Here is a 21,460-nt window from a genome sequence, read left to right as displayed (position 1 = left end):
CCCCCCGGAAGTAAAGCCGTTGGCTATACACATAATCAAAATTTACTCTGCGCCTTTTCGCGTTTCTAATAAGTTCCGTAGTGCGCAAAATTCCGACCACAAAGAAAGCTTTTAAAAAACAGTTAAATTTTCAACAGGAGTTAAGTTTTTGCCTAAAAAAGATGACTGAAAAAGATCGTTGAATTTTAAACCCATAAAAATATAATAAAAGTTTTTTAACAAAAATGGAATAGTTACATTTTCAGTTTAAAAAATTGATTTTCAATATAAATAACTAATTTTCAACAAGTTGAATTCAACTAAAACTCGAACTTTAAAGAAAATAGTTGAATCCTCAATCAATTTTTAACAAAATACTACAGTTAAATTTTCAAAACAAAAACATAAGTTTTTAACTAAAAATGGAATAGTTACATTCCAAGACTACAAAGTTTAATTACAATAAAAAATTTTTTTAACGGATGTTCTACCAGTTAAATTGAGCCACAAAAGGCGAATCTTTAACAAAATAGTTGAATTCAAAGCCAGAACGATGAATTTCAAAAAAAGAAGATTAATTTTCTACCCCAAAAAAATGAATTTTTAACCCAATTGAGGAATAAAAAAACAGTTGAATTTATAACAAACAATTAAATTTATTATCAATTAGTCAATTTAAAAAAATAGTTTACTTTTGAACCATACATTTGAATTTCCTACAAAAATAGTTGAATTTTCATCAAATAGATGAATTTTAAACGAAATAGGTTGCATTTTTTTACCAAGGAAGGTGGTATACATGACTATATGAACTTTCAAACAAAAAGACGTATTTTTTATCAAATAATTGATTTCCAACCCGAAAGTAAGAATTTTTTACAAGAAAGTTACTTTTCAATTATGTATTGATGAATTATCAACGAAGCCTGTAACAATTGATATTTCAACGAAAAACTATTTTAAATTGAAATAAAAAACAGTTCAATTCAAACCAAAGAAGATGAATTTTTAACAAAATAATTTAATCTTCAACAAAATCTATAAATTTTCAACTAAATAGTTGAATTTTCAACCAAATATTTGGATTTTTAAATAGAAAAGATCAATTAAAAATAATGTATTTCTAATCAATAACGCAATCATTTTATTTTCACTTAAAAAAACTGGTTGAATTTTCCACTCTAGAGATGAATTTTCAACTAAAATTTATTTTTAATAAAGTAGTTCATCTTTCAACCAAGTAGTTGAATTTTCAAACAAAAAAGATGAATTCTCAATAAAAAGTGTATTGATATTTTAACCAAAATGATTTAAATTTCAACAAGAACACAGTTGAATGCAATACAAAAATAAGACTATTCCATCAAATAGTTCAAGTTTAAACCAAAGAGTATATTCGTAGAAAACACGAATTTCCAAATATATAAATTTTGAACTGAAAAAGATACATTTTGGACTACAAATATAAAAGCTACATTTTCAGCAGAAAAAGTAAATTCTCAACAAAAAAAGGTAAGTAGAATTTTGAACCAAAACAAAACCTTAAATGAAAAATCGAGAAAAAGGCGAAATTTCTTGGAAAAAATGAAGAAAAAAAACAGATATTCTTTAAAAAAAGGGGAAAGAGGACAATATGGAAAAGAGTGTGAAGTCTGAAATATGAAAGGAATTTAACAAACTCACTAAATTATTATTGAACTGTAACATTACGTGGACATCTTTCGAAAAAGTCGCAAACTTTTTTTACAATTTATCATCAAGAAAATGTACCAGAAGTTATTTAACTTTGGAACCTTACTTCCTCTCGGGACCCCCCCCCCCCCCCCCCAATAGTAATGTAGTTTATGAACGATCCTGTATTTACTATTTGTGTTCCCTTACGTAACAGAAGTTTACAAAATAAGTTACATAAAGTTTATCAGCTTTAAAACAATGTACAATAACAAATGATTTAATTTATTTTTATCTCTTCAAAGAGGATAATATAAAAAGTGACTACAACATTTAAAGAAAATATCGCTTACCATAACGAGCATAAAGCTTTGGTTCGATTGCTGAGCATTCTCTAATTAAAACTGGGAACGAAGGATTGTTCTTCTTCAATGATACATATTGTTGTTCGATGAATTCCCTAAGAACAAGAACATAACCTATAGAATTTGATCAAAAGGTGCAAAACCTGTGATTACTGTTCAAGAAGAGAATAAGTAACGAACAGCAATTAAAGAATAGCTGCTGTACTTTATTTTCATCTTACCTAACTCCTTGACTAGACTTTGATGTTTGACAGAGAAGAATTCTTAATTCTTTTAAATGTGAACCTAACTTTACTGCGGCCATCTTGCTAAATTTTCTGATTTTACGAGCACTACTCAGTTCATGTAAAAGCTTTTTTTATGATCTGCTTATGACTCAAAAACATTCAGAACTAATTACTCCTCAGATATAAAACGCAAACTCAAACCATTTTTATTTATACCTGCAAAAATTAGTATTCATATATACATTTTCAAAAGCTTTTTGAAATAGTTTTTGTACACTTCCCTTTTAAGTTTTGAAGTGGGAAAAATTCGAACGCTCAATTTTTTCGAACAATCTGAATGTTTTTTAGTGTATAAATATTTTTGGGTCAGACTTCAATTATTCTCAAAACGACATATATACTTTTACACTTGTCTTGGCTATGTCATAAAATTAAATAATATTTAAAAAAATAGAAAAAGTAAACACATATTATAAGAAAAAATTGAACAGATGTTAATCAGGTAAAAATATTATCATATTATTTTGATTACTTTTAATTTATTATTTAAATATATATTATATGTTTGGGATTGGTTTTCTATGCATGTATAAGTATCTAAAAAGGATATATATGTCAGTAATAAAATAAAAATTTATTTATAAGTTTCATTTATTCGTAGAAATAAAAAATGGATGGAATATCCAAATCCAGTAAATTCGCCGAAATGGAAGAGTATTTAAAAAAATAATTAATTGAGAAAGTAATGACACAACCACCACTATTCAGTGAGTGCTTTCCATCTTTCATAAAAGATCATTCAGATGATCGCATCAATGTCTGTTGGTACCATCCAGCATTTTCACAAAGCCGGTATCCACCAGGACAGAAACGTAAAATATATTTTATAATAATTTCACAACAAACTTGAGGTTATTTAATTAGACTTAAAATATGATTTTTTAATTTGCACGAATGTTCATTAAATTTAGGAAGCGAAGCGTGCACTTTAATTTGCCTTCTCTTAGCTCAAAGAATTTGTGAAACAAAACTAAATGTACGATCAGTAGGAGAGTGTCCAGAATTAAATATTTTAATAGCAGAGTCAATGATTGAAGGAAATCACACTCACGCCTGGATTTTGGAACAAGGGCTTATTTCTCATCCGTATTTAAATACAGTTGAAGCTTTAGAATTTGGAGGAGACAATTTGAGCACACTCAGAGAATGGGTAGGTATTACCTTTTAGAAGTCTAATCTCTGTAACATCCCTGGCGGACCGAATGGATCCTCTACAAAGTACTCGTAAAGACCCCATTGGGTCCCCATTCGGTTCTTTTTTAAAAAACTCCAAAAAACAGCAAAATCAACTTTTAAATTGCTAAAATTCGGATTCTACGTTAAAATTCCCTACAGAAGGTCACGGAATAATCGCAATAGTTTTTTTTGCAACGGTAAAAAGTAAAAAAAAAGATGTATAACGCCTGTTGACTGCTACACTTCAAACGCATCGCCTTTAAGAAGCAGTCAACAGGCGTTATATGTCTTATATATTTTTAAACTTCTTACCGTTGCAAAAAAAACTATTGCGATTATTTCGTGACCTTCTATAGGGAATTTTTACGTAGAATCCAAATTTCAACAATTTAAAAGTTGATTTTTCTGTTTTTTCGAGTTCTTTTTTAAAGGAACTAAATGGGGTCTTTACGGGTACTTTGTAGAGGTTCCTTCGGTCCGTCAGGGATCAGTCGTCACATACCCTGTGATCAATTTCTAATAGTAAAAAATTGTTAGGTTTTAATGAGCTGAATATACTGTAATTTTTTTTTAATCGATGAATGTCTTTTATCTCCTCACGCGTGTGGAAATTGGAAAAAATTAAATTGACGCTCAAAATATATGAAAAAATGAATTCTTAGATAACAATGTTTACATTCTCATTCCTGAGAATGTAATGTAATCGTCCAAATTTCCAATCTCTGGTTTTTAACGGATCTTTACGTTTCGGCACTCACAGAATCCGAAAACCATAAAATTTCATCCGTGTCTGTATGTATGGTTACTTGAATGTTGTAGCCACGCCAACTTTTGAGGGATTTGTCCAATCGAGTCCGCATTTGATACACATCTGAAGGTCCCCAAAATAAAGGCTAAGTTCGTTAATCAGATATTTCGAACCAAAAATAAAAAATTGAGTGCATTTTCAAAATTTTTAAATTTTATAAATTTTTGTTAAAGTTTCTTATAGATGGGTAAAAGACTTGAAAATTATCCAAATAAGCTTTTTAATTTTAATGAAAATTAGAAAAGTTATATGTTTAAAAAATGTGAAAATCTTCAAATAATAGAAAAAATTATTTTTTTCATAGATCCAAACATTTTCACTAGATACCAAATATATTTTTAAATTATTTTAGCCGAATTTTTCAATAAGCCCACATTTTTAAACATTAGAGCCTGTATAATCTAGCAGTAGAGCGCGAAGCGCGATTATGGCAATGAGAATGTAATCGTCAAGGCCGCAGGTGCTTTGAGAACCTTCTTTTATGTCAAATTAAAAAAAAACGTTCAGCTTTACTTTATGATTGTAGTTGATGAGGGGTTTGAATTACAGTATTTGATATAATTATATATATATATATATATATATATATATACTTAAACAAAGGGAAAAGGATTAAACAACCACAACAGGGTCCTATTAGGATCAGGAAAAATAAAATGCGAACATTATTTTGCAATATTTGAATAAGCAGTGCCAAACCAAGGTACACGCAAAAAGAAATTGTAATAGGAATTTGATATAATGGTTTTGAACATAGAATGTAGAAAATTTCGCATTGTGGTCTGTGCACAAATGTGGAGGGTACTTCAAAGACCAAGCACGCGTTAAATACATCAGTCGCGCGCCTATTTTACGTTAAAAATATATAAAAAATAAAAAATTGACCACATTTTTTTCAAATTGAATTTTATCTTTTTTAAAGTCCGCGCACGAAATTGCCTGAACATTTTTTATTATATTGCTGAAAAACGAAACGGTTACATAAGCGCCATATTTCAATCAAGAGTTAATTGAGATGCCTCATTTCCGAAACAATGCAGATTTTACTAAGAAATTGTAATTGGTATTAATTAAGGAATTAATTATTTACTTCTTACAATTAAAAAAAAGTAATTTTTTGCGTAAAATTTAATAAAATTCAATTTAAAAAAGGGATCATTCACAAATTACGTAACGTGTTTTTCTTTTGTTCAAATAAATATGAGAATATAAATTACATGAAATGAACAGTGATATAAAAAAATTAGCAACTGTAAGAATGCATTTTTGCATATATTTTACGTTTGAATTTAATTTTTTCCATTTTCAACGCGGTTGTGGAGGTAAAGATATTAAGAGTACAAATTAAAAAAATCCGGTACATTCAGCTTATAAAGCACTAACAATTTTTTTGATAAGAAATCGATTGCTAGAATTTTTTTCGGCTCACCCCAATACCTATATTGCCGTTAAAAAGGGAAAATGTGAATTCTCTTCCTAAAAATAGGTTACATAAAATAGTGTTATAGGTCAAATAAACATGTAAATCAATGCTTATTAAAACATTGTATTAGTTGAACGACTTGAAAAATTTAAATTTGTTTCTTATGCAGTTATTAAAAATTAATATATTGATTTTTTAGCAGGCGCGCGGTTTATGCATAAGTCGATAGTCGACGAAAAAGACCATATTCTTTTTTCAACAAAAATTAAATGGCAAGTCTTTTGCCGATTTAATTAAAAAATAATTTTAGTCAAGTTTTTTTACAGCAGTATGTTAACTCCCAAATAGACATCGTAGATTAATCTAAAAAGTTGTCGAAAATTGTCTTTAAAGTGTGGTATTATTTCTACGGGCGGAGCATTCTATTGTACTTTTAATAGTTCAAATTTATGACATAAAATGGCCGTGATTTTTTAGTAAATTATCTTTCGACATTTTTTGAAAAATCACCATCATTTTGTTCAACTTGAATTTTTCGAAGAATTCCAAAATAAAATTAAGTTATTTTAGACTTGAAAATGAAATACCTACATTTAGTTAAAAAATATTTCTGTTCTTGTTTCTTTTGAAAAAACATTTTCTTTGGCGACTGATTCTGTGATATTAAATCCTTTGCTTTTGATGTTCAAAAACCTTAAATCAAAAATTTCTTTCGATAAGAAAATGATAACCCATTTTTTTATATTTAAAAAAAATTTAGAGGTCGCTATGAAGTGTTTTATGCCAAATATTCAATTTTCCAATGTTTTTTAATTTTAACTCCTACAATTTAAATTATTCTATCTTGTGGAAAATTATACCACTCTCAGGAAATATTACTTAGCTTACTGACAATAATTTCTACTGTTAGGTAAAAACGTTTTAATCAACACTTTTCCTGGAAATAAAAAAAATTTCAAATCAGTTTCTAAAACACTTCATAGCCACCACGAAATATTATTTTAAAATTCTAAAACAATAAAGAATCATTTTCTTGCCAAAAGAAAGAAATTTTAGAAAATAAAAAATAAAGGATTTCATGGGGCACCCTAATAAGCATAAAGCGCGATTTACTTTAAAATGGATTCCGTCGCTACAAACTTTCAAGAATTAAAATTGTCAATTGTCAATTGGAAAAAGGTGACGAATTTCCAAAATAGGTGAAAATCTGTATTCAGAATGAAATCAAATTGAGAAGGTAACCTTCCAATTTTCGAAAATCTCTCTTCTAATTTATAGAAATTTCGAGTTATTTATGAAAAAATCGAGAAAGGTTTGTGCAGGAACATAAGGTCTTTTTTGAAAGATTGGTACTTGCGTCCGAAGTCTGAAAACTTGTTTATGCTTCTTATCACCTGTGGTCGAACGATTCTTTTCATTTTCCAAGAAAATATAAAAAAGGTATTCATTTATCCTTACATGAAATCAATATTTTCAAATTGTCATTGTTCTTATTTTCATTTAGGTTTTGTTGTTTGATTCTCATGCCCACAATACTATAGAAAACATCAGATTTGGATTGGTTGTTGCTCAGGTAAAAAATCGAAACTAATAACATTCAAAGTTAATACGACAAAAATGGTAATTTTCAGACAAAACTAGATAATTTGGAAGTTTTATGTGACTGGTATATGGATGCTGTTTTACACGGTTGTTATAAAGTGCACGCAGACCAATATGAACTGGCTTTTATATATCAACGTGAAAATGCAACACGATGTTCTGGATCGTGCAACTGTTACAGCTGTTAAATTAACGAAAAACGTATGACTCCCTTGAAAATTAAATAAAAAATGCATTGTTCTTAGAAAGATTAAAGACACACGTTCTTCTCACTAAAATGATTTATTTAATCCAACTAAACAGATTAATATAACGACGAATTTATTTACATTATTTACAACCTTCCTATGGGCTTTTCAAACCCTGCGCATTTATTCCGGCAATGCTGAAGTAAGTTCTTCAAGAAAATAATATCAAAGACTCTAATGTCGATTTTCAATTACATTGTATGTAGCGACTTAAAATATCGTATTTTGGAAATTAAAAACAAAGGTTTTTAATTCCTTCAGCACTGCATAAATGTTACCTAGCATTAACAATTTGTATGCACACTCTTCTGAATTACGTTACACGCAAACGTATGAGCATCTAAAATGAAAATGTATGAAGACATTAAACGTCAACGAAGAACTTGTTACTATTACATCTAGTGATGTCTAAGAATTACGTAAATATACGATATAAATCTCTTTTTCCATAAATCAATGATATTGTAACTATGTTACGAAAGATTCATATTGTACATACAAAACAATATGTTTCTTCATTTCCAAGTGTGTAGCTATTCTAGTGTTTAAGCATCAGTAAAATAGAGACGGAATGATCCTGAAATATCTAAGATTTCTAATGTAAATATGTCACCTTTTTATACTTTATCACAAAAGGTGTTCTGATGGAGTGTAAAATTTGGAGGAACTTAATGAATGTCGTTTGAACTTTTACAATTAATTACGTTGAACGTTTTTGTATCTAATATGTAGAAATACAGATTGATTATTAAAACACACGAGCGTTATCTGTAATCACAGTTGTTGCATCGGCTATGAAAAAATACTAGTTCATGGTGGATGAATATCACATTTGAAAAATGCAAATTGCCTTGAACCCTGATTTCTTTACATCTCGTTAAAACTTATCCTTTAATTGGTTTAAAATTCTTCTACAGGGAATTCACACTTAGGATATATTTTAACCAGGCACGAAAAGAAGCCAGTATAGTAAATATATTTAAGATTCCAGTAATTATATTTGTTAATCGTTCACGGCGCTTCAATCAGCCTATCGTGAAATTATTGTACCGTCTTTCCTATGCATGTCAATATATCGAGGATAAATTCTGAAGTAACTGGTTACACGTTACACCTCGCATAACACCATGAAACATTTTACATCGACAAAGAAGGGTGTCTAATCCCTAGAGATGTAACATTTTTTTAATTGAGTAGAGCGTTAAACGTTTCAAGCTAAAATGTTAATGTTTAATTCCTCTTTGTTAAATTCTGTTTCTGTTTTGAGTTCTTTACATCTCTAGTAATCCCTATACAAATGGAAATGAAATTTAAATATATCAGGAATAGAAAAAGAAACGTAATTTATTTTACTCTTGAGAGTACCGAAACGTGATTATAAATAATAAAATTTGGTACTATAAAAGCAAAAAAATATCTCGCCTGGAGTTTGAAAAGAACTAGTAATTTGCTTTGTATACTCAACATACTTATATGGTACAAGTACATCACTTTTAAGTGCATAGGGCGTATCTTCATCGGTAGCTTTTTTACAGTCCTCTAGCAATCACAATCTGTAAAACGCATAAATTGATTTTCTGCCATACCTTCCACTTGATTTATCTGATCCTCTAATCCAATTCGAAAATCTTGTTCAATGACGTTTTGTACAGCTTTGGTAATTGAGCAACAATTTTATATTCTCAATTTTTATACATACGAAAATACCCCAAAGATATTGCTTTGCACACAGTTATAATGCTGAATTAAATATTACTTCTCATATTTACTTGTAAAAATAAATTTTTCAATCTGAACTGTGTCAGAAATGTTGTACTATGATTTTATACTTGTTTCTGGCAATCAATCGATTAAATTAAAGCAGATGAAATTTAGGCAGAAATAGACGAAGACTGGTTTCGTTAGAAATAAATTTGATTTCCTATAAAAGCAAATATAAAAGATAAATTGAGATATTCATGAATTTTCAGAGCGCGTGTCTAATTCTGTGTACAAATCAATATTGGCAATGGGAATAACAGTATCCAGAGATTAGAGATTGCGCGCTGTAGTAACTAAATAAATATAGATTTCAAACTGAATTTTAATGACCTCATTAAAATAGGGTTAAAGAGTCTGAGGAAGTCGTGGTTGTGCCCACTCCACAAAATCATCGATCAACACTGGCCAGGCTCCTTCTTCATCGTAATTTGTCATGCTGGCGTTTATCATGAGCGCAAAATCTAACAACAAATTCCACGTGTCTTTTGGAATGGACCTTTTGTGGTGTTCCTGAAAAATTGTATAAATTATCATAAGAATAGTCAACAAAACGTTTTCTAACATAGAATAGTCTTTATAACAGGCCTCACAGTCCCTATAGGATAAAATATAAGGACCAAAAGGTACTTTATGTCACGGTCATAGTGGTAATATTTGTCGCGCTTAAAGGATAACAAATTCTGGTTAAGTTTATAAGAATTCAAACAATTCAACTCAAATTCCAAACAATCCGAATGAATTGGAAAGAATTTAAAAATATTTTTTTAAAAACTTAATTGAATTCAGTAAATTTGAAACGAGATTAGAAAAAATCAAAAGAATTTTTCAAATGATTATCAGTTATATAAAAACTTTAAAAATTCATTCAATTAAAGAGATTGAGTGAATTTAGAAGAATTTAAGTATATTCAAGACAATTTGAAAGAATTCAGGGTGAATTAAAAAAAATATAAATCTCTTCAAATCTTTGAAGTCCTACTACCATTAATTACAATAGAATTTGTGTGAATTTAGAGGAATTTACGGGAAATGAGAAGCATTCGCTAAAATTTATTTTAAAAAATAAAACTTAATTAAGAAATTAATCAAGTTGATTGAAAACATTTCAAAAATATGAAAATATTGACTGAATTTAGTAAGTTTGAAATGAGTTTAGCAAAAATTAAAGAGAATTTAAAAGAATATGATGAAGTGCCCAAGAATGTAACGCGAGTTTTAAAGAATTTAAGATGAATTAAGTATACAATTTTTAAAAGTCCATTGAATTGAGCATAATTAAGTAAATTTAGAAGAATTCATTAGGATCATATGGGGTAAACCATTTTTGAGGCCAGGAGAATTTTCCCCCCTAAAAATGTAATTTTTTAATTTTTCTCGCCAACAATAACAAATATCATAGAAGAAAAAGACATTTTTCATGCAAATTTCTTAGACATTTAAACTTTTATCTTGACACTTTTTCCTATCTGTCATAGTTTCCGAGAAAAAGTAAAAAATTCGAAAGTAAGAAAAAAAGAATTGTCCTGCCTACAAAAGGTATTTAGAAAGTATAAAACTTACCAGATATCTTCATTATAAAAATGCAAGTTGAAAAGAAATTGGCAAAAAATTTAAAGATTGGTTTTTTTGGAGAAAATATATTTTTAATTTCTTTATTAGATCAAAAGTTATAAAGGTTGAAAGAAAAAACCGGGTTTTATTTTGAAAAACAAAGCACAATAATCAAATACGCGTAACTTTTTGGATTTTTTTTTGCAAATCGGAAAAATACGTATCGCCTAATTTCTTCTGAAAAGGGACATATTTCCTCCCCGAGAGATTCTTTGATTTCAAGTGTATAGGGTGCTACCTGATTAGAAATACATTCGGTCAACAAAAAAACCTTGAATTAAGTACAATTTAGTAAATTTAGAAAAATTCAAGTGCATTAAAATATTTAAAAGAATTCTCAAGAATTGAAAAAATCCTCCCATATCTTCCGAAAGTCTGGAAAATTTTTTACCCTAAAATGTTTCAAAAACTTTGAAATCCTTTTAAATTATTTTTCTAGGAATCTTTCAATATTCTATTATTATATTTCCTTAAAAATGTATTATAAGATACTAAGAGCTTTAAAATCCTTCAAAATAATTAAACTCTTCGGAAATCTGATTAAATCCTGTGAAATCTTTTTAAAATTCTAGAAAATTCTACTTACTAACATATTTCAAACTTTTTGAAATCCCTTCTAATTAGTTGTCTATGAATCTTTAGATTCCATAAAATATTTATAATCCTTCGAAATCCTGGAAAAAACCTCACTTCTCGTGAATAAATTCGTTGAAATCCACTAAATTATTACAAAATCCCGTGAAATTCTATGATTATAGTTCCTTAAAAAATATATTAAGATATTGAGATCTTTAAAATCCTCGGAAACCTAATTAAATCATGTGAAATCTTTTAACATATCTTAAAACCTTATCGTGCATGTAATGAAATTAATAAAAAATTCTTTCGAATCTTTTAAAATTTCCTAGAATTTTGTAGAAATTGTTGATGTAAGTTGTTGGCTTTAAGATCAGGTGAATTGAAAATAACAGCGATTATTCCCTAAGATATTTCAAATTAAAATCCCTCGAAAATACCTCAAAAGTTAAAAAAATTCCTGCAAGTTATTCAAATTTATTAAAAATTTCTCGAAATTTTTAAAAATACTCTGAAAGATTTTAACAGAATTCAAGACAATTCAGAACTAAGTATAGACCTAAATAGAATATTGATTACCCCGTTAGATAATTTATTGAAAGAAAAGTGATTAACGTGATATTTAAATTTAAAAAAGTTACTAAAGTGTACCACAGGCACTAAATTTTGAAAATAGGGTACATTAAGGACCTCAATTGAATATAGGGCGCAATAGGAGATATAAGAACCAGTCTGTGAGGCCGTTTATTATGTAAAAAATAAAACGAATTTTACGTTACCTGCAAGAACTGGCACCACAGAGGGAGAAACTTGAATTTATCATCGAGTACAATATTCCAGTAAGCAATTGCCATATCAAGATCCAATCCCTTTTGGCCGGGATTTTTAGCGTAATTAAATGTAAAATGATAGAAGTCCTTAAACTTTAGAGGATCACGAATTTCACTTTCTAAATTACCTAGACGCACCTTGAGTTTATCTATGCTGTCTACACTATAAAATCAAAATTACACTATTACAAACATTTATATATTCATATGCGAGTCACAAGTCCTTTATTCTTACCCTAAATCCACCATGCCATTCATGAATTCATCTTTGGTGAACTCACACTGCGTTTCTGCTCTAAATTTCCAGGCGATTATCAAAACTAATTTACTTTCAGGACTTAAGCTTAGATCGTCCAGGAATTTCATGATCCCATCTGCAGTTATTTTGTCAGATTCTGTGGAATCTAAGAAAATAATGTTTTTTAATTAATTTCTGCACTTGTCAAAATAAATCTAAATATAATGTCTTGATTATTACCTTGGTATCTATTAAATAATATTTCGAGCTTTTTCTTATCTACCGAATTCTTAGGCTCTTTATAATATGCCTCGGGATTTTGAAAGTAGTTGTCACTTGCTAAGTCTAGTTTCCAGTCATTTTGGCTCAAGCAATAAATTGCTGTCTGCTCTCCCGTTTGTGTGAAATTTATAAACTTTTTAACTTTATCCCTCTGGGAAAATTTTAGTTTATGCTGGAACAAGGTGTTTAAATTGCAAAATAATGAATCTGCATAAGTATATGATGAAATTATTGAAATGAAAACAGTATCGTATAGAAGAGAAATCGTGCAGTGATTGCACAATGTAATCTCGAATGTCACTACTTTAAGTTAAGAGCAAATGGACTGAATGTCTCAAAATTCTCATGGAAATTTCGAGGATGACTCATAGATACGCAAACAATCGCACTGAAAACGTTTCAAAGAATTCCTTTTGCTACACTATCACATAATAAAAAGACGCACAAATTAAATGGGCACGTGAACGAATTTTAAAAACCCACTAGTTGATAACCATCAAAATTTTAGAATTTTTTTTTTTATTCTGGAAAAGCAATAATTTGAAAATTATAGTTTAGTTTTGAGGAATCTAGAATTATGAAAGCAGAATTCTAAAACGCCTTGTATGTGCAAGCATATATGCAAAATAATTGTACAACGGATAGAAATAGGTTATCGTTTGGAAAGAAGCTGAAAATAACAGAAGGAAACCGCCGTGCAAGAAGAACTTATTTTAGTTGGAAGTAAAGAAGCAGTGTAGACTGTGACTAGAGTTCTAAAATTATGTGCAAGCTTACCATTTTCGAAAGTTTAGGCCCCCGAAAGCCAAAATATTATTTTTCCTTACGCCACACTTGACACGGACATCATGCGCATGCGATTTCATATGAAACCCGCAGACGCTTCAGCCTACCTTACCTACAACTATTTTACCTACCTTACCAACAACAGATTTTTTGGGGGACATTGACATTAGGTAGGGTTGGGAACAATGAAACGTTTCATTGTAACATTGAAACTTTCACTTGAAACTTTCAAATGTTCCACAGTTAAAGTTTCATCGTTTCATGAAACATGGGGGGGGGGAGAACTTCCATATGCGCAAGCGTGGAAATCAGATCAGGTTAGGTACTTGTTACTTGTATCGTATGCCACTTCGCCGCAAGTTTAAACTTTTTTTGAAATTTTATTTAGTGTTTCTCAATGTTTCTCAGTGTTCCGCAGTAAAATTGTGATATTGGTGAAAATATTAAAAATTGTTGCTCTGAATACTTCAAAATGCCTTAGTCTATTAAATATAACTAATAAATATATTAACTTAATATATGAAAATTGGGTTTTTAAAATTCTTAATCATGTAACTGTATTTGCTATAAAACTTAATTTTGTTAATAAATGTTTAGTATTTAATTTAAGGGGGAATTATCAAAGCGTATTGCATTAGTTAATTAATTATTAATCAACGATTACTTGAGAAAATGTGAATTGATTTTCACTTCCTATAATATGCGGTTTGAATTTTCCGGCCACCATCTTTGAAACATTGCAATGTTTCACGAGACCTTGAAAGTTTCATGAAACTTTTTATTGAACTAAAGTTTCATGAAATTTTACAACCCTAACATTAGGGTGTCTGCTGTCACTGCTGTCAGGTGTAAGCTGTTGACAGTTTACGAGACCTAACCTCAAACTTTTTTTTAGAGTAAACTATAATATTTTCTGTTAATTTAAGTATATTTACTATGTTGAAAGTTTCTTTAAAATATTTGCCGAAGAAAGATAAGCCCAATAACAGTATATATTAATTAATAATCTCATAAGACTTTGTGTGTTTTAAAGTATTGCAAAAATTTGCAAGTTACATTGTGAACCTCTACGTAAAACATTTTGTTTAAAAGCGGTTTAAAGGACCATATGTTGATGTACATTTCTCTTAAATTGGGTTTATAGTGCTGTATAATTTGCCGGTTTTTCAATGCGGCTTCACAAAGTTCGGAAAATACTTGTGAGTGATTTATATTACCTTTATTTCAAATTAAAATGTGGATCCAAACTAATGTATAGAATTTTTCTGCTTTTCAGCTTTTTATGTTTCATCAAAAATGCTCTGAGAAAAAATGTGCGGTTTTCACTAAAATGTCCAGCGAAAAGTGAACAATATATGGTCAGGATGGTAGGGAGTGGTTATGATCCTATCCCTCACTACCATCTAAGTGGAGGAGGTCGAGATTTTTGCCATTGGATCACACATATTAAATTATCACGAATATTAATACTGGTCTCAGTTATTTTATTCATCGTGCCACTATTTGCGCACTACTATTTATCCAAGGTAAGAGATATGGGCATTTCTGTGATACCTTTAACTTTTACGTACTTCATGTTTTATAATATAGTTTCAGGGGAAAATAATTTTACTTACTGAATATTTTTAAGCAGTATAAGCTTAACACTGGACACAAATTATAATTTAACACCAATGGCCCGCAAGTCAATATAAAATCATTAAATATGCAATATGTTCTCCTTCTGTAGTTTCTATGATTTTCAATTTAATGTCATTCGAATTTGAACAAATCAAAAGTTTTGATTGAGAGTATAATTTAATATTTGAAATTTTTAATTATACCAATCTGAACTAAATTTTAGGAATCAAAGCACCTGTATCAAAAAATGGTATATTTTCATATTTTTTTTTGAAAAAAACTTTAACATTTGAATTAAATTCTTATTCAAAATACTAAATCAGTTCAAAAAATAATAAATTAAACATTAAAAAAAGTTCTTTACAGCTGTAATTTTTCTGGGTACAAATTATATTCTACATTTAAAATTATTTTATCCACAGATATTGAAATATGACAGCAAAAACCTAAACGTGTGTGGGGGGGGGGGGCAAAAACTAAGGTAGTAAAAAGGGGGCGAATTCTATAAGTTGAAATAACGTTACGAAATTAGATAACATTTAGAACCTAAACCCAGTAAGAGAATCCAATTATATTTTTGGGTAAAAGTTAATTTTTTCATTGAAAAGGCTACTATTATAGTTTTGGTTCGGAAATCGTCTCGTTTGGTTAAAAATGCTATTATTTAGTAGAAAATTGAATTAGGTTGTTGAATATGTAAGTGCATTGTCAGAAAATTCTATTTTTTATTAAAAAATTAACTACTTGGTTAAAATTTTTTTTTTTAGTAGCATTTTCATTTCTTTTTTTTTTGTTGAAATTTTAACTATTTTGATGAAAATTCATTTCATGTTTAGTTACAAATTAATTTTCTAGTCTTACTGTTAAACTATTCCATTTTTTGTTAAAAATTGATCTTTTTAAATAAAAAAATTATCTATTTGGTTAAAAATTTATCTTTTTAGTTGAAAGTTCAACTTTATGATTAAAAATTCATGTATTTTTTTTTAAATTCCTCTTTCTAAATAGAAATTTAATCTTCTTCTTTGAAAATTGATTCATTTTGGTTAAAAATAAAATTTGTTGATTGGAATATGAACTGTTATGCTTCGCGGAAAATTCATTTTTTTAAATTGAAAAGTCGATTATTTGACTAAAAGTTGAACTACTTTGGGAAAAAATTAATGTTTTCTTATTAAGGATTCATAATTATATTTGTAACTTCAACAATTTGCTTTTAAATTAGCTTATATCTTAATAATTATATTGTTTTGTAGAAAACTGATCTTTTTGAATTAAAATGATATAATTGTATTGAAAATTCATGTATTTTGTTCAACATTCGTCTTTTTGAGAGAACAATAATTTTCTTGGTTAAAAATTAAACTTTTTGGTTGAAAATATAACGGCTACGTTAACATTTTTTTTATCTCAAAATTTAACTATTCCATGTTTGGTTAAAACTTTATCCTGTATATTAAATAAGTATTTTTTGGTAGAAAATTAATCTTGGTCGAAAATTCATCTTGTTGGTTGAAAATTTCGTTTTTTTTTTTGTTGAGCAAAGTTATTTTTTATCCAAATGTTTATCTGAAAATGTAACTATTTCAATATTATTTGAAACTTTATACTGTATTTTGTTCAAAAATTGCCTTTTGGGATAGAAAATTACTCTGTTTGTTGAAAATTCAACTATTTGGTACACAATTCATATATTATGTTAAAAAATTGCCTTTTTGGATAGAAAATTATTTTTGTTTCTTGAAAGGCCAACTTTTAAATTGAGAATTTATCTTTTTTAGATTGAAAATTTCACTGTCTCCTAAAACATTCGACTTTGTATCTTAAAAACTTCACTCTTTTGTTGAAAATGCATTGTTCATTGTAGAAAAGCCATCTTACTTGTTGAAAATGAATTTTTTTGATGCAAATTCAACTGTCTTCTGAAAATCTGTCTTTTTATCTTGAAAATTAAAACATTTGATTGTATTTTACAATTTTTTGTTTCAAAATTCGATCATTTGATTAAAAATGCATTTTTGTATGTTGAAAATTCAAACTATTTGGTTAGCCATTCAAATATTTTGTTAAAAAACTAATTATTTTTCAAAAATCGAACTATAAAAATTCAACTATTTTGTTAAAAATTCGTCTTTTTGGACTGAAAATTGATCTTTTATGGTAGAAAAGTCATCCTCCTTGGTTTAAAATGTATCTTTTTTGGTTAAAAGTAACATTTTTGTTTAAAATTAAACTATCTCCGAAAAAAATCTCCTTTTCTGGCTTGATAATCTTACCATTTGGTTAATTCTTTAACAATTTTTTTGAAAATACGTATTTTTCACTTGAAATTTCATTTATTTGATTGTTGATGCAGCTGTTTGGTTGAAAATTAATTTCTTCTTGAAAATTCATCTCTTTGTGTTAAACATTTATCTGTTTGGGTAGAAAATCTTTTTTTGTAGAAATTTCAACTACTTTCGGCCTTTAAAAAAGTACCCTGGCGACGCCAGGCCTCAGCAATACCACTGCTATTAATTATGATTCCAATTGGCAATATCAAGAGTTACTTATGTGCTTTTTTATTTATATTCTGTTAAACAAATAGTCCAAAACTTAAAGATTCCAAAGATTCGTATCAATAAACAATCATGTTTCTTTGAATTCCAAGTAATTTGAGCTTATGGTTTGTTTATTTTAATTAATGCACTAGGTGGAATCCGATTCTTCAAACATGGATATTCATCACACCCGTTCAAAGCTGGAAGCTTTTGAGGATTTCACATCGATGAAGGCTGTTGATTTAAAAGCACGAATTGAAGAAATGTTGCACATCAAAACGTCAGTCAGTAATGAGCTGAGGGACTTGGAAGCGAAACGCCAGAAGCTTCAGACAGAAGTCAGTGGATTTACGCAAAGGATCGACGAATTGAAACAAGAACTCTTGCATCAACAGATGGACTTGGATAGACTGAAAATCAGTGTGATTCAGGCACAAGCTGCACAGAGGGAAGCTGTGGAGCGAAACACGCCAGAGTTAGCTCTCCCGAAAAGAATTTTGATCAACGAAGTGCCTGTGACAATTGCGAGCACTGATCCTCATTCCTGTAGAATGTACAATTGTTTTGACCATAGTCGATGTGCATTGACGAGTGGCTTTCCTATCTATCTTTATGATCCTGATCAGTTCTCAGTTGTCAATTCGAGATGGGATGTAGATGGATTTCTCAAGACAACGATTAAGCAGACTCTAGGTAAGATTGATAAAAATGCGATTTTTTTAGCCAGGAAAAAACAGGAGTTTAATTAGAAAACCGGAAATTTACTTCGGGTCTCAGTAAAACTCAAGTTTTTAATATTTAAATAATTTTGGTCAGTTTAGAAAAGTGATTTCTGATTTATTTAAATATTTAGGGTTTATGGATCTCAGACTTTTTCAGATGATCTCAGTTTACCCTAATTAAAATGTCATTTATTATTGTTCAAAAGTACTTATTTTTTTTGTTCTCATTCATCCAAAAAGTTTTTATTCTAATAAGAAATTAAGAATACACTTTAAGATACTTAATATCAATAAACTTATTTATTCAATTCACTTGACTTAGCCTAAAAAATTAAAAAATTTGACCCTGAAAACCGGAGAAATGACCACTTGCTTTTTATTATTTAAATATATATGAGAAAAAGATTTTTTTTCCACTATAAGAAAACAAATTTGCAGTTTTTTGCTTCTCAATTTGTTCAAAAAATGGAATTATTACGCTTTATTCGCCTACTCTTCATTTATTCTCACTTGGAAAAGGGAATTTTAGAAAATAATGATCGTTTTTATTTAAGGAGAGAGAGTTTCCGTAAAGAAATATAATTTCACTTGGAATGGGGAATTTTTGATATGGGAAGGAATTTTTTTACAAGAATTATGATTCGGATTTAGAAGAAAGAAAATTTTTAAATCCCTCTTCCAAGTCAGAATTCGTCACATATTCACATATTTCAGAAGAAATATTTTTGAATTATAATAGAAAATTTGGTGAAATTGTTCTTTGCAAATTCATCTTTTTTTTTAATTTAACTACTTGGTTAAAAGTTAAACTCTTATGTTGAAAATTAGTTTTTTTTGTTTGAAGATTCATCATTTTAATTGAAAATTCTTCTGTCTTTGAAAAGTAACTACTTTTTTGAAAATCAAAATTTTAACTAAAAATGTAACTGTTCCGATAAAAAATTTAATTGTTTTGTTAAAGACCTGTTTTCTTTTTAGGTTAAGAATTATATTTTTAAAAGAAAATGTTCATATTTTATTTTTGGTTGAAAATCTGTTTGAAAGTGAATGTTTCATTAAAAAAAATCTGCTTTATATCTTTCATTGAAAAGTCTTTCATTAATAAAAATCGTTCATATTATTTTTTGTAAATAAAACAAAATACCCCACAAGTCTTCTTTTAGTTTTTTATATACGAGTATCTCGCACATTTTGGCATAATGTTGGAATTTTCGATTTTCTGCATATTACTTACGATAAATAAAAACAAAATTACGAATCCTATTGGGAAATAGTTAAGACACTTTATAGGATTTTTCAAACGCTTTGAAGATTTTTTTCATATTTTGCGTCATTTAGTTCAAAATTTGAATGTTGTGGTGTCAAGTTTTGGACAATTGTATTATTTTCTCACTCATAAATGACGAGAATTCAATAAATTATTTCAAATTTGTATCGCTTTTTTGGGTGAATATCTTTTCTATCAATTTGTTTTCGTACGTTTTCTCATTTCTCCAGAAATTTGTCATTTTTATGATTAAAACCAAAACAACGTGTCCTATCTAAAAGTGATTCATAACAAATTTGTAGCTCTTTTTCGACTTAACAATTTTTGTTCATTCATTAGGATAAATTTTTCGTATTTTTTAATACTATAAATATCCGTGCATAGAATTTTTAAATTCAGAAAAAAGTGGTCTCAAAAATTTTCAAAATGCGATCACTTTTTGAATTTTTATTCAAAATGGCTGGTTAACAAACTCCTCGTACTTTTTTTAAGGACCAAAAAAATGTGCCAAAGATCAATTCGATTCGTTTATTTCTTCGAGTTATCGTGTTTAAGGACAGCCGGACGGACAGACAGGCGCCATCGTAAAAACTTGATTTTCTGATTCAGGGGATCTCGAAACGTGGAGATCCGTTGAAATATTCATTTTAGTTGAAAGTTTATGAGTTTGGTTGAAAATTAATTTCTTCAATTGAAAATTCAACTGTTCTATTTTTTGTTGAAAATTGATATTTTTTAGTACAAAATTCATGAATTTGGATGAAAGTTTGTCATTTTTAATTGAAAATTCAACTATTTCGTTAAAAAACCACGTATTTTGTAAAAATATCTATTTTTTGTAAATAATTAGCTTTTTCTTTACGAGTTAATCTTTTTGTTTAAAAATGTTTTTTTTTCCGTAAAAATTCAAGTATTTCAGTTAAATATTTATCATTTTAGTTGGAAATTCATCTTTTAGGTTGGAAATAAAATTACTTGGTTAAAACTTAAACTCGTTTGTTAAAAATTATTTTATTGGTTAAAGATTCATAATTTTAATTCAAAATTAATTTCTTGGTTGAAATATGAGCTGTTTGATTAAAAGCATGTTTTTTTCTTTGGATGAAAAGGATGATTTGTTGTCGAAAATTTAACTATTTTGTATAACATTTATTTATTTTTTGGTTAAATTTTATTTTTATTTAACTGAAAATATAACTATTATTTCAGTTGAGTATTCCATATTTTGAATTGAAAATTTATCTCATTGGTTAAACGTTCCTTTGTTGACTAGAAATTTAATTACTTAATTTATTGTTGAAAAGATATATTTTTCAATTGAAAATTCGTCTTTTTTATAAAAATTAATCTTCTTGGTTGAAAATTAACCTTTTTTGTCAAAAATTCAAGTATTCTAATCAAAGATACGTCGTTTTGGTTATAAATTCATCTTTCTGACTTAACATTTAATAATTCCAGTTCAAGATTTACAATTTAGGTTGAAAATTCATCACTTTGTTTTAAAATGTAACTATTTCTTTTAAGTTAGTTTTTTTGTGTGAAAGTAATTTTTCAACTGAAAATATAAATTATTGCAATTGTATATTTCATAGTTTTATTTGAAAATTATTCTGCTTGGTTGAACATTAATTTTTTTAACCTAAAATTGAATTATTTTAGTTTTTGTTG

General features: G+C 28.2%; 3 protein-coding genes across 8 annotated transcripts in view; 1 reads left to right on the top strand and 2 right to left on the bottom strand.

The window, feature by feature from the left end:
• Window positions 1-2,371, bottom strand: part of LOC117167447 (NADH dehydrogenase [ubiquinone] 1 alpha subcomplex subunit 2) — a 2,665-nt gene extending 294 nt beyond the window's left edge. Inside the window, exons 1-2 of the mRNA XM_033352399.1 lie at window positions 2,237-2,371; window positions 2,004-2,110 (exon numbers count right to left, since the gene is read on the bottom strand). Of these exons, the coding sequence (XP_033208290.1) occupies window positions 2,004-2,110; window positions 2,237-2,319 (190 nt within the window). The 5' untranslated portion in view covers window positions 2,320-2,371. The remainder of the gene's footprint in view (window positions 1-2,003; window positions 2,111-2,236) is intronic.
• A 268-nt stretch (window positions 2,372-2,639) lies between these two features.
• The window catches only part of LOC117182964 (exostosin-3), a 39,592-nt gene continuing 20,771 nt past the window's right edge, over window positions 2,640-21,460 (top strand). For 2 of the 4 annotated variants that reach the window (XR_004468341.1, XM_033376084.1), the window contains exons 1-3: window positions 14,490-14,842; window positions 14,920-15,169; window positions 17,956-18,496. Coding sequence is in view for 3 of the 4 variants with exons in the window: in XM_033376084.1 (XP_033231975.1) it covers window positions 14,999-15,169; window positions 17,956-18,496 (712 nt within the window). In the remaining variant the exon portion in view is untranslated. Of the gene's footprint in view, window positions 2,745-2,903; window positions 3,115-3,213; window positions 3,453-7,213; window positions 7,283-13,996; window positions 14,078-14,489; window positions 14,843-14,919; window positions 15,170-17,955; window positions 18,497-21,460 lie in introns of those variants that run through there. The other 2 variants (XM_033376086.1, XM_033376085.1) reach the window with 2 other exon arrangements.
• LOC117182965 (DCN1-like protein 1) lies at window positions 7,578-13,810 on the bottom strand. 3 transcript variants are annotated; one of them, XM_033376088.1, is made up of 6 exons: window positions 13,635-13,810; window positions 12,816-13,029; window positions 12,573-12,741; window positions 12,287-12,500; window positions 9,651-9,830; window positions 7,578-9,480 (listed from the first exon to the last, which is right to left on the bottom strand). In XM_033376088.1, the coding sequence occupies exons 1-5, from the start codon at window positions 13,635-13,637 to the stop codon at window positions 9,666-9,668; spliced, it is 765 nt and encodes a 254-aa protein (XP_033231979.1). In that variant the 5' UTR covers window positions 13,638-13,810; the 3' UTR covers window positions 7,578-9,480; window positions 9,651-9,665. The 3 variants fall into 3 exon arrangements, with proteins under 3 accessions (XP_033231979.1, XP_033231980.1, XP_033231978.1); XM_033376089.1 differs by having other exon boundaries at window positions 7,578-9,112; XM_033376087.1 differs by having other exon boundaries at window positions 7,578-9,830; window positions 13,635-13,809.

This window comes from Belonocnema kinseyi, chromosome 2 (genome assembly GCF_010883055.1).
Source record: "Belonocnema kinseyi isolate 2016_QV_RU_SX_M_011 chromosome 2, B_treatae_v1, whole genome shotgun sequence".
In the NCBI taxonomy this organism is placed as follows: Eukaryota; Metazoa; Arthropoda; class Insecta; order Hymenoptera; family Cynipidae; genus Belonocnema; species Belonocnema kinseyi.
Note: the sequence above shows the minus strand (reverse complement) of the source record. Positions and strands in the feature narration are given on the sequence as shown.

Bases quoted from the DNA above. Each gene is read 5' to 3' on its own strand.
- LOC117182965 (XM_033376088.1), bottom strand. The intron at 12,742-12,815 runs GTAATAATCAAG...TTATTTTCTTAG, and splicing joins ATTATTTAATAGATACCAAG to ATTCCACAGAATCTGACAAA. The intron at 12,501-12,572 runs GTAAGAATAAAG...TTGATTTTATAG, and splicing joins AATGGCATGGTGGATTTAGG to TGTAGACAGCATAGATAAAC.